The 14,630-nt window shown below is 57.2% G+C and overlaps 1 protein-coding gene across 1 annotated transcript; it reads right to left on the bottom strand.

Annotated features, from left to right (window-relative positions):
* Window positions 1-866: 866 nt before the first annotated feature.
* On the bottom strand, window positions 867-14,013 carry SAMD14 (sterile alpha motif domain containing 14). The gene is made up of 10 exons (XM_060133565.1): window positions 13,673-14,013; window positions 10,175-10,229; window positions 5,550-5,716; window positions 4,828-5,116; window positions 4,016-4,103; window positions 3,851-3,925; window positions 3,585-3,744; window positions 2,252-2,371; window positions 2,009-2,164; window positions 867-1,196 (listed from the first exon to the last, which is right to left on the bottom strand). Exons 2-10 carry the CDS (start codon window positions 10,215-10,217, stop codon window positions 1,041-1,043), a joined length of 1,254 nt encoding a protein of 417 aa, XP_059989548.1. The 5' UTR covers window positions 10,218-10,229; window positions 13,673-14,013; the 3' UTR covers window positions 867-1,040.
* Window positions 14,014-14,630: the final 617 nt, after the last annotated feature.

Raw genomic sequence — 14,630 nt, 5'->3', positions numbered from 1 at the left:
TGCTCCGGGCTGCTGGGGTGGACTCCGCCCCCACCCAGGGAGCCGGCCCCACCCCTCCCTGTGGCCCAGGAACCGGAGCCCGCGCTGTCTGCCAGTTCTAGAACCCACTGAGGCCTCGCTAGGGACCAGGGCAGATGGGGGACGGCTGATGGACCTTTCCAGTTTAGCAGCCTCCGGGGGACCTCCCAGATTCTGCCTCTCTGTTTGGCTGGGATGAGGATTCGCCAGTTCAGGACCATCTAGGCATTGGTAGGGGGTGTCTTCCGTGGCCACCAGCTCCCAAGTTTGCTCTGTCCTCAGGGAGGGCCCAGGTGGCCCCCGAGGGAGCAGCAGAAGTGGGCCCAGCTTGGAGAGTGGGTCAAAGACCAGGCTTTGGGCCTCCGGAGGGGCAGACCTGCAAGGGCATTATCTCAACAGAGACCCACAGGACAGGGACGGGGAAAAGGAGGAGCTTTGCCTCCTCCCTTCCTTCTGAAGTCCTCGCAGAGATGATGTGGGGTAATCATGCTGCTTTCTCTGCCCTCCTGTTGAGGAGTGCAGACTGGGAGCCCACCTTGCATGCAACGTGCTGCAGGCCCACCAGCCTCCCTGCGGAGCAGAACAGGCTCTCCTGACACAGTCACCTGGGAGAGCTGGCAAGGAGCTGCTCTATCTACCTGCTCCTGCAGAGATGCCCGGCCCCCTCTGAGCCCAGGGCTTCTGGTAGGTAAGCAGGCCTCCTAATTCACTGCTGGTCCCAGGACCACCATGGCCTGAGGGCAGAGGGTCGGAATGACTCAGGCACTTCTGGGCTCCCAGACTTGCTTCAGCCCTGGCTTCTCTGCCCATAATCTGCCACTTCCCCCAGGAACCCTGTGCCAGACGAGTCCTTGAAATGGGGTTTATTACTGGGTCCTCCCCCTGGGGTCTCCCTTTCTGAGGAATCTGGGTCCAGATAGAAGACAGGGTGAGAGGGCTGTTCCTCCTGAGAGCATAGGGCCAGGCCCCACTTCCCCGGGCGGCCTGTGCCCTCAGAGCCCAGCAGCTGCCCGCCCGTGCCCCTAGCTCCTCTTGGCCGTCTGCTCCCTGCGCCGGAGCTTCTCACGCTGCCGCGCAGCCTTCTCCTGGGCCTTGCGCTCCTTCTCAGCGGCCGCTGCCAGCTCCTTCAACTTCCGCTTCACTAGCGCCCGGTCATGTGAGTTGCTGAGCCCCAGGCTCTGGGGGAGGAATCCAAGGGTGAGGGGAAGAGCCCCGGAGCCACCCAGGCCTGGCCAACCCAAGCCCCGGGTTCTCTGTGCCCCAGGTGTATTCTATCCGGAGCTCTTGCCAGCCCTCAGCCTCCGCCTCCCAGACTTGCTGATGGATCAGAACCCTCAGGGCAAGAATTTGGAATGGGAGTGACTGGGAGAGATGAGGGTAGAGGGTTGGCTCCCATATTCCTCCACTCAGGATTTCAGCCTTGGCATGAGCCTGCCTGATCCCCTGAGGCCCAGAGACGGGGAGCAAAATGTCCAAGGTCACACAGCTAGTCAGTAGCTGAGTCCCCTCTCCATCCCAGAGACTTCCTGGGGGACTCTTTGCACCACCGCTTCCCCAAGCAGCTCAGCAGAGGGTGCACAACAGGCCAGAAGCCCCCTGCCACCGCCCCCCACCCCCCCGCCCCGACTCGTTCCCTCCCACAACCACCAGCCTCCAAGATTCTTAGTCTTGGAGACTAAGACTCCAAGAATCAGGTGAGATGACCGCGGGAGACTGATTAGAGTGAAGAGTCAGAGGATAGGCTAGTCCTCAAGGTCAAAGGTCAACCTGGAGACTTGGGCTGGAGCTTGAAGGTCAAACTGAGGAATTGGGCTGGAGTCAGACTGGGAACCCAGACTAGAGAGCAGCGATCAGGCCGGGGATCTTGCCTAGAGGTCAGAGGCCAGGGCAGTGGTCTTAACGGGAGTGGAAAGGTCAGGATGAGGGGATCCTAATTCTTGAAGGTTGCCTCAGGCTCTGGCTGGGTCGTGGTCCTTGTACTCTGACCCACCTTCAGTTTGCTTCCATCCAGCTGCAGTAGCTGCGGCCCATCCACCTGCCTCGCAGCAAACTCGGCAGCGTACTGCTCCAGGTTGAGGCTGTGCAGCCACTGGCCCACCTGCTGACTGGTCCAGTGGTAGATGGTGGGGAGAGGTTCATCCAGAAACTGGGGCGGAGACCAAGGAGCGTGAGGGGGGAAGGCGTGGCCCTTGGCCCGCACACCTGGCTGCGTCAGACGTCAGGGCCTGCTTACCTCATCCGAAGACTGGGACAGTGTGTGGTAGGGATAGGAACACTTGGCCGCCTGCCGGGGACCACTTGGAATCTTGGGGCTGCTGCTGGGGGGTGTGGAGTCATCACTCAGAGTGGATTCCTAGACAGGAGGGGGGCACGCTGCTGAGGAGAGAGCTCACCTCCAAGCGCAAGGCAGTCACCCCCGACCCTCCAGCCCCATCCAGAGGAAGCTGAAGCCCAGGGCTGAGCACCAGGAGTTGCTCAGGGCCCTCGCAGTGAGCCAGGAGCTAGGCGGCCACGCAGGGCGCGGTGCTCGTGCGAGACATCGCGTCCGAGGCCTCTGGGAGGACGTGGGGCTCGAACTGAGCCAGGCGGAGTAGTTAGCAGGAATGGAGGAGGTCAGACTGGTGTCGCTTTCTAGACAGCGGACTGGGATTCCCTCGCGCTGGGTCGGACGTCTCTGCCTTGTGCCTCCCCAGCATGGCCTCTAGCACCCTGGCTCGTAAAAACCTGGTTAGATGTCTTTGTCCTCACTGGACTGTGAGCTCTGTGAGGGCCTGGGCTGTGTCTGTTCACCAGGGCCCAGCACAAGGGAAGGAAGAAAGGGAGGGATCCCTTCTCCCCTGAATTTCCAGTTTTCTGATCGCTGACCAGGCTGCACATAAGGAACAGAATCACGAACAAGCACAGGGCTGGGAGTCCTAGCGCCTGGCACCTAAATCCAACTGAGTCTGTAGGCACATCCCTTCAGTCTGGGCTTGCATTTGCTCATCTGTACAATGCGGGTGAGTGTGTCTGCCTTCCCCACTTCACTGAGCCTTTGTGAGAGTAAAGCAAAAACATGCACTCAGGGCTTTGTAGACCGCGGAGTCCCGGGGAACGTAAACAGATGCCCGTTCTTGCTTCTGCTACTCGGTCTCACTTCTCCCACTTCTCCCACAGCTAGTGCACTTTCTGAGCACTAGCTAGGTTGGGGTCCTGTTCATCTCTGCTTCCCCCAAGCATCACCACACCACACACGTAGCCCAGCTCCTAAGACAGGACATGGGGCCAGAACTGAGCCAGGCAGGAGAGTTAGCAGGGATAGAGGAGCCCTCAGGCCGGGTGTGTACTAGGGGATCCTGGAGGCAGCAATGAACGAATCAATGGAGGAGCCACTCAGCATATAAACAAGTGAATGAGCGAATGCCTGAACTCAGAAACTGGATGCATTAATGGATCACGGAATGGCTCCATGGACAGACAGATGGACTCCAGGAATGCCTGGATCCCAGCCCAAGCCAGGGTGAAGTGTGTCTTCATGTCACCTGAGTCTGGGGGCCAGTATGGGAGCCAGAGGGCCACAGACTCACCTGAGAAGCTGACTTCTTAGGGCTGAAGCGCTCGTGTTTAGGGGAGCAGGCCAGGGAGGTGGTGCTGCCAGCACACGCCGAGCCCTTGCCACTGTCTGTGAACCAGGAAAAGGGCAGGAACGGGGAGCCCCCTGACCTGCCGGACCCCTCCACCGACTCCCTGTGGAGAGAGCGCCCTGCATGGGTGTGGGCACCAAGGCAAGGGCTGGGGCCCCCAGGGAGCTGGGGGCAAAAGCTGCGGCTGAGGGGCTGTGGGTACCTCTTACCTGCTGCCCATGGACAGACGGTTGCTGCCCTTCTCCTTCCGGCTCTTGCTAGTGGAGGCTCGGCGTAAGGTGACCCTGTGGGGAGGGCAAGGGGGAGTGGGACAGTGCTGCCCCCTGTGCTACCCCCATCCCCAAGCCTTTGTTCTTGGCCCCTCTTCCACTCACCCCAGGTCCAGGAACTTGCGGCGAGTCTTCTTATCCAGGCCGATGGTAGGGCTGGCGGGCTCAGGTGGGCTGGCATCCCGGCTGTCATCTTTTGTGGAAGAGAAGGAAGAAAACAGCCTGGGTGGTGGCTTGTCTGCCTCTTCCAGCTGCCAGTGAGGTGGTAGGAATTCTCTCGACTTAGAATCAGGTAACCTGGCTCTGGTGCCCTTCACTAGCTGTGTGACCTAGGACAAGTTACTACCTTCTGAGCTTCCTGCATCTCAAATACGGGGATAATGACACTGCCTGTTTCATGAGACCTAATAAGATGTTGATGAAAGCCTTAGACAAACCATAAACCACGCTGAAAACGTAGGGACCACTGCTGTTTACTGTTAATTTTATCTTGTCCAACTTGTAGCCAACCTTCTAATCTTGGTTCACATGTCACTTCCTCAGAGAAGCCTTCCAGGATGCTCCCAACTGCTCCCAGGATGCTTTCACGCTGATATATGCTCTCCCGCCCCGCGCACTGTTTTCTCACATAGCACTTAATACACCTTGTAACTATACGTTTAATCAATGGATGATTTGATTGTTTCTGCTCAAACCTATAAGCCCCGTGAGGACGAGAACTGCATCTGCTTGCTCTTCTGTGTGTGTCAGTGCCCAGCAGTGCCTGGCACATATTAAGGCGCTCGGGAAATGAGTGAAAGAACCGTGGTCTTTATTCCCCACCTTCCCCAGCCACCCTGCCCCTCGGATCCCGCCACGCACTTCGGCGCCCAAGGGACCTCTTGCCAGCAGGGGGCGCCGCGCCGGCCGCCGCTCACCTTCGCTGTGCGGCTCGGCGCGGGGATGGCGGCGCACGAAGCTGGGCGAGCTGTCGGACGAGGGCGCGGAGCGCGGCGGCGAGCAGGAGGCGGCGGCCAGGCCCTCGTGCGAGGCGGCGTTGTGCAGGGGTCGGTAGCGTGCGAGCGGCGAGGGCGGCGGCTCGTCCTCGTCCAGGCTGCGCCGCAACCCCGGGGGCTCCAGGCAGAAGGAGCTCCCGGCTGGGGACCCCGGGCCCGAGTGCAGAGGTGAGCGCAGCCGGTGCAGGGGGCTCCCGCAGCCATCGGTCACCTGGGGAAGGGGCAGCCGCTCACCGCCAACCCTCCTCGCCTCTTCCCGGAGGGGAGCGCGGGCTCCTAGGTCCTTCCGGGACTTGGAGGGAGGGTTTCCTCGTGCCTTGGGCCGAGAGGTGGCTGGGCAGCGAGAGGTGGGAAATGGGACTTCCGGTCACATGGGCTGGGGCTGGATCCCGCCTCCTTCACTTACTAACTGTGTGACTTTGTTAGTGAACCTCTCAGAGCCTCAATTTCCTCGTCTGGAAGATGGGGATAATACCTTCCTTGAAAGGATGAGATGAGACAGAATTGAACTGCAGCTAATATTTGTTAGCCTTATGATGTCGGAAGTCTAGGGGTGTGGTTTCCCTGGAAGAGTGGTTTGGAGGGACTATCCAGGAGCAAGAAGGGTGGGTTGGGGTATGTGCGATTGGGTGGATTGCCCCAACCTTGCCTCCGGGCCCATCGGAGCCTTCACCATCCTCTGCAGAGCTGGCACTGTCCCGAAGCCTCGAGCGGGAGGGCCTGTGTCTCCGGCCCTTGGCCAGTAGCTGGGCTCGGGCCTTGTGTAAACTGCTGTCCAGTCTGACGGTCTCTGGCACAGCCAAGTCCAGGTCTGCAAACCAGGGAAGAGGGGCAGAGACCAGACACATGAGGACAGCAATCCCGGAGGCCCACCTCAAGTGGCCACCTGTACTCACACCCAGGCATTCAACACATGTCTCCAAGTGCAGGGCACTGATAGTCCTATGAGATGGAGAGCTGGGTCTTTCACAGTCTCGCAGGGAGCTGGACTTATCAGCTCATACATACAGTGTGTGATGGAACCTCTCACGGGCACAGAGGACAGGATGGCTCTGTTTGGATGGGTTGGAGGAGGAAACACCAAAGCTGGGTCTTAAGGTCTGGATGGGAGTTTACAAGAGAGGAGGCTGGCAAAACTGGTATAGGCAGTGCTGGGAGGAAGGGAAGCTGGGGGCGGGCACCTCCAGGGCAATGGGAGGGCAGGTTTGTGGAGGGAAGGACTGGAGGATGAGGCCGGAGAGAGCATGGTTGTAACTGCTACCACTGAGGAAGCGCCCACTACACGCCAGGACATACATACAACACCTTGTCTACCTAGAACAACCCGCAGGCTAGGCACAGCTGCTAGGGACATTTCACAGCTGAGCAAACTGAGGATCAGAGAGGTTAAGTCTCTTGACTGAGGCCAGCAGCTAGCAGTGGGCTGGGATTTGAGCCTGGCTAGTCTAGCTCCAGAGATTGGCCCTGCTGGGGACACTGGCTTGCTGTGCCACGCTCAAGGTCATGCTCAGAGACAGCACTGCTGAGCATCTAGAGGGCTCACAGTTAACTGGAGCAGAGGGACCCCCAAAAGCCAGCGGTGGTGGCAGAGAGGAAAGCCTACAGACCCCTGAAGGCTGTCTCTCCCGTCCTGGGGTCCGTGGCCCAGGGCTAGGTCCTGGATGAGGACATGGCGGAAGAGTAGGCAAACCCAACAGATTATGCATAGACCCTCCTGCTCCAAGTTTCACTTTCCGTTTGCTCCACCGGAGAATGCAACCTTCACTCTGCAGTGACCCTGAGCTTCTCCAGGCAGAACAGGTTCTTCCCAGACCTCAGCATGGATTAAGACCTTTCTTCACCACTCCACCCCTCATGATCTCAGGGACCCCATCCCATCACTCAAGGCCCTGCCTTGCCTGCTCCTCTTTCCCTTGTCTGCAGACACCCCCTAAGCCACCCCAGTGGCTGAACTACTACCTATACCTATTTCCAACTCTGACCCCTCCCCTGAATTCCAAGTCTGGGCACCTCAGCACCTGCCAGGGAACTTACCTTGTCAGAATCACCCAAGGACCTCAAACTCAGCCCATCAAACGAACCCACCACCTTGCCTCAAACTGGTTCTCTGTCCCTGGCTCACTGAAAGGCCCCACTGTCCACCCAGTCACTCCTCTCAGACCCAGTTGGTAATTCATGTGTCCAGCTGCCTACTTGACACCTCCACTTGGATGTCCAATGGGCATCTTCAACGTATATGTCACAATTGGACACCTGACCTCCCTACCCCCTAAGCTGCCCGGTCTGCCCAGCTCAGTGAATGGCGTCTCCATCCTTGCAGCTGCTCAGGCCAAACCCCTGGAGTCACCCGTGATTCCTCCCTCTCCCTCTCACCCTGCAAACTGATCCGTCCACAATTCCTGTTAGCTCTACTTTGGAAATATATCTAGACATGCTGAAATATTTATGGTGAAATGACATGATGTTTTGGGTTAGGTTCAAAATAATCCAGGAGACTAGGAGTGGAGAGTGGAAGGGGATGTAGATGAAACAAGACTGTCCATGAGTTGATGATGGTTGAGGTTGAGATGAGTACGTAAGCGTATGATGGGGTACATTGTGCTAGTCTCTCTACTTTTGACTTCCCACAGTAAAATATTGTGTGTATGTGTCTGTATACACACGCACTTACATACATGTATACATGTGGGGAGAAGGAGGAGGGGAGAGGAAAGGAGAGGGAGAACACACAGCATTCCTGGTCTAGGTCACTACTACCTCTTGCCTCCATTATTACAGATCATCCCGGCTGGTCTTCCCTCCTCCTCCCTTTCCCATTTACGGCCTAATTTCAACCCAGCAGCCAGAGTGATCCTGATAAAACATGTCAGCCCAGGTCACGCCTCCCTCCGCTCAGAACCCTCCAGTGACTTCCATCTCTCACAGAGTAAGAAGCCGAGTTCTTACCACGGCCTCCAGACTCAGGCAGCTCAGCGACTCTCTCCCTCTTCTTCCCTCTGCTCCAGCCACCCTGGCCTCCTGGCTCTTCCTTACACCAGCTATCCTGCACCTCAGGGCCTTTGCACTTCCTCTTCCCTTTCCTGCAAGGCTCTTGCCACAGATTTCTGCACAGTTCTCTCTCTCACCTCCTTCAAGTCTCTGCTTAAATGCTTTCTCTCACTGAGAGACCACCCAATTTAGAATACCCCCCAAACCCCCACTGCTAAATTTTTTCCTATATCATTTGTCATCCTCTGGCATACCATATATTTTACTAATTTAGTTTATTGTCTCTCCACCCATTAAAACGTCAGCTCCGTGAAGGCAGACGTTTCTCTCTTTTGTTCATTGCACTAACACAGGCATAGAATAGTGTGTGTGTGAGAGAGTGTATGTGTATATGAGTGTTCTGAGCGTTTTACAGTTACTAGCTCGTTTAAACCTCCCCACAACCCAAGGAGGAAGCGACTCCAAGAACCCCCAGGGCAGCCTTCATTTGCCCGAGGGTTAGGGCTGGTGAAGAGCAGGCCAGGGTCATAGGCCTTCGGGCTCCGGCTCCAGGGCTCCGTGTGTAACCACCAAGCCCTCTCTATGTCCTCTGAGGCAGAGATGGGAGTGACTTGTGAGTCCAACCCCTCACCTTACAGGCCCTTACTTTCCTTGGAGAGGAAAGTTGGGCCCGGGGTGCAGAGGGAGTTAAGGACAGTAGGCAGGGCTCCTGGAAGGGAGCTCATGAGCCTCCTCGACCCGTCCAGCGTGCAGCTGGTGCCCAGCCGCCCTGGGCCGTGGAGAAGGGCTCTCTGCACCTGAATCTGGGCCACATCAAAACCATGGTCATCTTACCGTGGAGGGTCTAGGGAGCAAAGGAACTCCTAAGGGGCTTGGGGCTTTTTGAGGCAAGGTGGGGCCAGCCTCTCCTCTGGTCCCTTACTCTACCAGGCCCTCATCACCTTGTCCATCCCTCCCACCATCTTGCTCTCCCTCTCCCTCTCTCCCTGGGAGTTAGCCCGGCCCTGGGCAGTGGGAAGTCATGAATATTTCATCGCCTTTCTCTTCAGGAAGGCTGCCAGGCAGGCAGCTACCTCAGCAGGTCAGGGAGAAGGAAAACAGGAAGGGTCGGGGGTGGGGGAGCAGAGGCCAAAAAGCCCAAGGAACGGGGAGCTCGCCTCTGCCAGGCCAGGGGTCAGGCTGGGCCTGCGTGGGGATGGAGAGACTCAGAGTCTGAGGCCCAGAGACAGTTCGAGGCTGGGGGCGTCCCCGAGGCAAAGCCTCCATGCACAGGCCCCAGGGAGGCCAGGCCGGGAAGCAGTTCCCCAGGAGCCAGGAGCCAGCAGTTCCGGCGGGCGGCGTTGGCATTGCCGGGGCCTGTGGCAGCCACAGGGGAGAGAGAGGTGAGCGGGGAAGTGGGAGGAGGAGAGGGCAAGGAAGGTAGAGATGAGAGGCAGGGGTGGAGAAACTGGAGGCCCTGTGGCATTCCACAGCTAGGAGCCCCTCCCAGCTGAGAGTCCTGAGGGCTGCATAGGCGAGCTTTCTGCCTCCACCGCGCCCTCCACGTTCCTCCACCGAACCCAGCTGGTAAACAGCCTTTCCACCCCAGTGCATGCTGGGAGCTGTGCCCCGTCAGTGGTCTTTCTCTAATCCACACAATAGAAAGGCTGCAGGGGGTAAATGATGGGGTGGGGGGGTGTCCATGCACCCCAGTGAGAACACAGGGGGGTCGGTCTGGGGGTGCCCCGAGGGTGTAGATGCTGAGTGTGTGTTATGCATTTTTGATTTCCCTGCACATCCATGCAGATGAGGTCCCTTATTTATGCAGCTCGGAGGTAACCTGTGTCACCTGCGCTGGGGAATACTGGTGTACATACGGCACAGTGGCTGCCAGCAGGGAGTTAGGCAGTCTGGAGTTTTAGTCCCAGCTCTGCCACTAACTTGCAGTGTGATCTTCAAAGCAAGTCACTTCTGTGCTCCGTGTCCTAGGCTTAGGACGAGTGGGCACACTCCTTAGCCTTGTTGTGAGGGTTAAATGATACAGTGCATGTGAAATGGGGGTGCTAGCCTAGTACCTGGCATGAGACAAGCACTTAATAAATGGGGACGCTTATTATCATCGTTGTTGTAATTGGATATCTACTCAGATAATGGTGACAAAAAAATCAGGCTGTAAGGCCAAAATACACACACACACACACACACACACACACACACACACACACACACACTGAAGTTACCAGGACTCCTCTTCCCCAAGGCCCGATAGCCTTGGCTAGAGATAGAGCCAAACAGAACTTACCGAAAACCTCATCCGCAGGTTCTCGGAGCTTTGAAGAAGCCATGACTCAAGAGAGCTGGGAGGACAAGAGGAGAAAGAGGAAAAGAGGTTCAGGTTGGTGCAGGCAAGGGAGCTGCCAACGGCTACCTGCTCCTAGCCTTCCGGCCCTCACCTCTCCTTACAACTCTTTCTCTGGCCCCTGAAAGAGAAATCATCTGAACCACAGCCCAGATGGTTGGGGCAGGCGGGAGGTAGAAGCGAGTCCAGGGTATAGACACAGGCTGTCCTGCAGCCCGGGTCCAAGCTGGTTTGCTGAGTGCCGGCACACGGGTCACGGAACTTCTCTCCCCGTCACTGTCTTGGGCCCTTCCGTCATTAGCATTCCCTAAAAGCTTTTAATCATCATAAGCTGTCCAATATCAAATCTGGGAGAAATCTTGGAGACTATTAAATCCAATCCTCTCATTTTACAAATAAAGAAAGAGACAGGAGAATGACTGATCTAAGATCGCATAATAAGTTAATGGCAAGATCAAAATGAGAACCCAGGTTCTTCCATCCACCCACCTACTTACGTCCCTACTTATCCATGCATCTACTTGCCTATCCACCGTCCACTCATTCACCCATCCATCATCTGTCCAAACATCTATCTTTCCAACCACCCATCCATCCACCATCCGCCCCGTCCAACCATCCACCCATTTTTACATCCGTCAATTTATACCATCCACCCATCCATCTTCCCATCCATCACCCAGTCCTGCCTCCCCCCACTCTCATCACTGGTGCACTCACCACCTGTCTTCCTGAACATGAGCTGTTCAGGAAGCTGGCATCATCAACAGGGCCACTGTTCTCGACAAAGTCACAGTTCTCACAGTTCAAGACAGACTCACAGATGCAGAAGGGTATAAAGAGTACCCGTAGCAGAACAGTGCAGAGCCAAATCTCTATGATGCACCAGATAATGTTCTGGGAAGAAATATGGATGGATAGGGGTTTGGTTTTGTTTGTGGGAAGTAAGAAAGGAAGGGCAGGTGGGAAAGCAGGATATGTGTAGCCGGAACAATTTGGGCAGGCTTCCTAGCAGATGTAGGATTGCAGCATCCCTAAACCAAAGCCTGGGTGTCAGAGAAGCAAGGGAATATCAGATGAGGGGAGAAGGAGGAAGCTCAGGGTCAGGGGCATGCTGCATGCCTGGGACGTGATCTCCAATTACTTCTAACACTCAGGTCCCCATGAGAAGGGCAGAGCACTGCATTAGACCACCCATTTGACAGGTGTAGGAAAGCTACCTCATGCCTGCTTGGTCTTTTCCGATTCTCCTCTTCTGTTATTACATAGATTCATCTCACTGTGAACTGTCCAGGCTCGGGACTCTTAGTGTCCCCACTTTACAGATGGGAAAACTGAGATGCAGGAGATAAGAGGCAGAACTCGACCTTGACCACAGTCTCCTGCCCCTCAGCTCTGTCCTGGGTGGTGATCTGCAGTTTGGGAACCTGCTCATGAGGAAAGAACACTGCTGGGAGAAGGGACAGGGGTAGAGGTAAGGGAGCTGGTCCATACTCGCTAGGACCGGATACGCTTCAAAGCTACCTCCACCCCAGGCTCTGCGGATGCTTGGGGCTGCAAGCAGGAAATGAGGTATGAGAAGGAGCCAGGGATGTGGGCCCTCCAGGAACCCTCCTGCCATTCTTCAACCCTGGGTGCTAGTAACAGAGAAGTTCTAGAACCTCTCTTCCTGTCCTGAAGGGGTAGATGGGAAGAGAGGCTGCCCCTAAGAATGAACTAAATTCCCTCCTTCAATCGCAAAGCTCATCTGACCAGGACCTAGCTGCCACCTCCTCCAGAAAGCTGTCCTAGATAGCCCTCACTCCTCTCATTTGTCTATATAATTTCTAAATCCACTCTTCCCCACTACTAGGAAATGAGTAATTTTTCATACTTCATTGATTCCCTAACTGGGTCATATCTCTGCCACATCAGATGGGAGCTCCTGAGGAGAAGGGGCAGTATTCCCCATCAGAAGAGGGAATCTCTGAAGATAAGAACTGCCTCTCCCAACAGAATGGAGGTTCCCTGAGGGTGCTTCCTCTCTTAGACCACCTGAGAATGGAGAGCCCATGTGCTCTTTATTCAAGGTCCCAGTTTAGGGTGGAGACCCTCTTGTGGATGCCATCCTCTTTCAGGTACGCTCTGGGGTGGGCTGGGGCCTCCAGCTCACATCAGTGCCGAATGAATTCTGATTCAGCACAAACCGCTTACTTCAACAACTAACTCCCTGGGGGGTGTATGGGGGACCCTCCCTACACTGTCCCTTGGGGAACTCTGGGAAGCATGACATCAGAATGTCACCAGGCCCTTCCCACCCCCCCTTCCAACACTGAACCTTGGTAAATTAGACATCCCCCCCATTTACACTCCTACAACATTACACTCCTACACACACACGCACACACACACACACACCCACGCCACACTCATACATGCACATTCAAACCAGGTAACCACTACAAGGTGGAAATGAACCTGTTCTCTGGATGCAGTCTGGGCTCTGACTCTACCAGGCCACTCCTTCCTCCCAAAACTTCCCAATTCCCGGAGGAAGAACACCAATAACTTTTGACCCTTCCCTATGAGAAAGGGAGGCAGGTGAACTCCAAGTTTCCTGGGACCCAGGGGAAGGAGAAAGACAAAGAAAGGGTACACAAGCCCTGGAGAGGAAATGGGGAGCAGGACAGAGACAGGTTGGTGGAGAGTCAGTCTACAGAGCTGCAGAGGAAGAAAGAGCAAGAAGGAGATGAGCCTGAGAGCAGCGGCGGCAGCGGGGCCAGGGGAAGAAGCAGTAGAGACAGGGCTCCAGCAGCCCTGAGTGAGGCCCAGGGGAGGGGTGCAGAAGGGCAGAATCAGCTGCCAGGAGAGAGGCAGCCCTCAGTGGGGAAGGAAAGAGGAAAGGGGCCCTGGAAGAGGAGAAGGAGCCCGAGAAAGAAGTGCAACTGGGGAGGGATGGTTGGGAGAGGAGGCTGGGGCAGGGGGAGGCAGTGTGGAGCTAGAGAAAGGGGCGACCCCCTCCCATAAGGCCCAAGCTGGGGGCATCCAGCAAGCACCGCTGGAGATGGGGTGGGGGTGGAGGACAGGGCACCTTCTGCACTCTCGGGGCCCCTATTGCCCAATCAGAGCCAAGTGGCTAGTTCTGTCCGATCCATTAGTCCAACTCCGCACCAGGCAAGAAGGGGTTAAGCTCTCCCCCCTCCCCCAACACCAGTTTTTTAAAAAAATTAATCTCTCCGGACCTCGGGCAAAGGGAGAGGATTAGGGACACAAATCCTATCTCCACCCCATCTCCTAACGGCCCAGAACCCTAGCTCTGTGCGGGCCGCCCTAGGGACAGGGGAAGAAAGGTCCTTGTCTCTTCGCCCTATCCAACCCCACTCGGGTTCCCACCGCAAGCCGGAGACCCCCCAGCTCCGCTTCCCCGTCCAACTTGGGGCTCTTGGGGTCCCAATACCTCACCTCCAGCATCTGTCATCTTCAGCGTCCGGCGCCTCAGAATCCCCTCAGGCCCATGGTGTTTGGGGCTGGGGCCAGGCGGGAGAGGGGCGGGGGACAGTCACCCCGGCCTCGGGGGGCTCCGGGCTGGCTCCATCCGCTCCATCCCGGGAGTAGGGGTAGGGGTCAGCGAGGGGGGTCTTGGAGCCGGAGGGAATGTGGGGGTGGGGGTGGGGGAGTTCGGAGAGAGAAGGAGAAGGTTTGCAGGAAGCAGGAGGCACGGCGGGAGGGGCTGGACCAGGAGACCTGACGGGAGGATGCTCCGTGCGTGTGTGTGCGTGTGTGTGCGAGTGTGTGTGTGTGCGTGTGTGTGTGTGTGTGAGAGAGAGAGACAGGAGAGGAGAGGAGAGGAGACGAGAGGAGACGAGAGGAGAGGAGAGAAGAGAAGAGAGAGGGAGGGAGAGAGAGAGAGAGAGAAACCGTCTCCCCGCCCCGCCCGGCTGGACGCGGGGTCCCCCGCCTGGCAGGCGGATACTCTTAGCGTCGTGTCAACGGGGATCCGCGGGGGGTCCCCAGGGAAGGGGCGATGAGGGGGCGCGTGGCGGGGAGGCCGGGCGCCCGGGAGACAAAGAACGGGAGGGAGGGAGGGAGGGAGGGAGGGAGGGGCGGAGGCAGCGGGAGCACGGGGGAGGGAGGAGGCGGCCCCGGCTGGCGGAGCCGGGCGAGGGGATTCTAGTTACCGCTACTTCTCGGCCCGCGGGAGTCGGGGCGGGTGTGAGCGGACGGAGATGCGGCCCCACCTTAGGACCTGCGGGGCTTCTGCCTCCTCTGCAAGGCCTGTGAGGGCTCCTGATTCATCCATTCAACAGAAGTCCACAGAGCAGTCGGGTGCGCCGAGGCCCGAGGGGACCGTGGAGAGCAGAGCCGACCCGGTCCGGGCCGTCGTGGCTCTCACAGCGTTGTCAGGGGGACGGACGAGTGG

Source organism: Lagenorhynchus albirostris, chromosome 20 (genome assembly GCF_949774975.1).
Source record: "Lagenorhynchus albirostris chromosome 20, mLagAlb1.1, whole genome shotgun sequence".
NCBI lineage: Eukaryota > Metazoa > Chordata > Mammalia > Artiodactyla > Delphinidae > Lagenorhynchus > Lagenorhynchus albirostris.
Note: the sequence above shows the minus strand (reverse complement) of the source record. Positions and strands in the feature narration are given on the sequence as shown.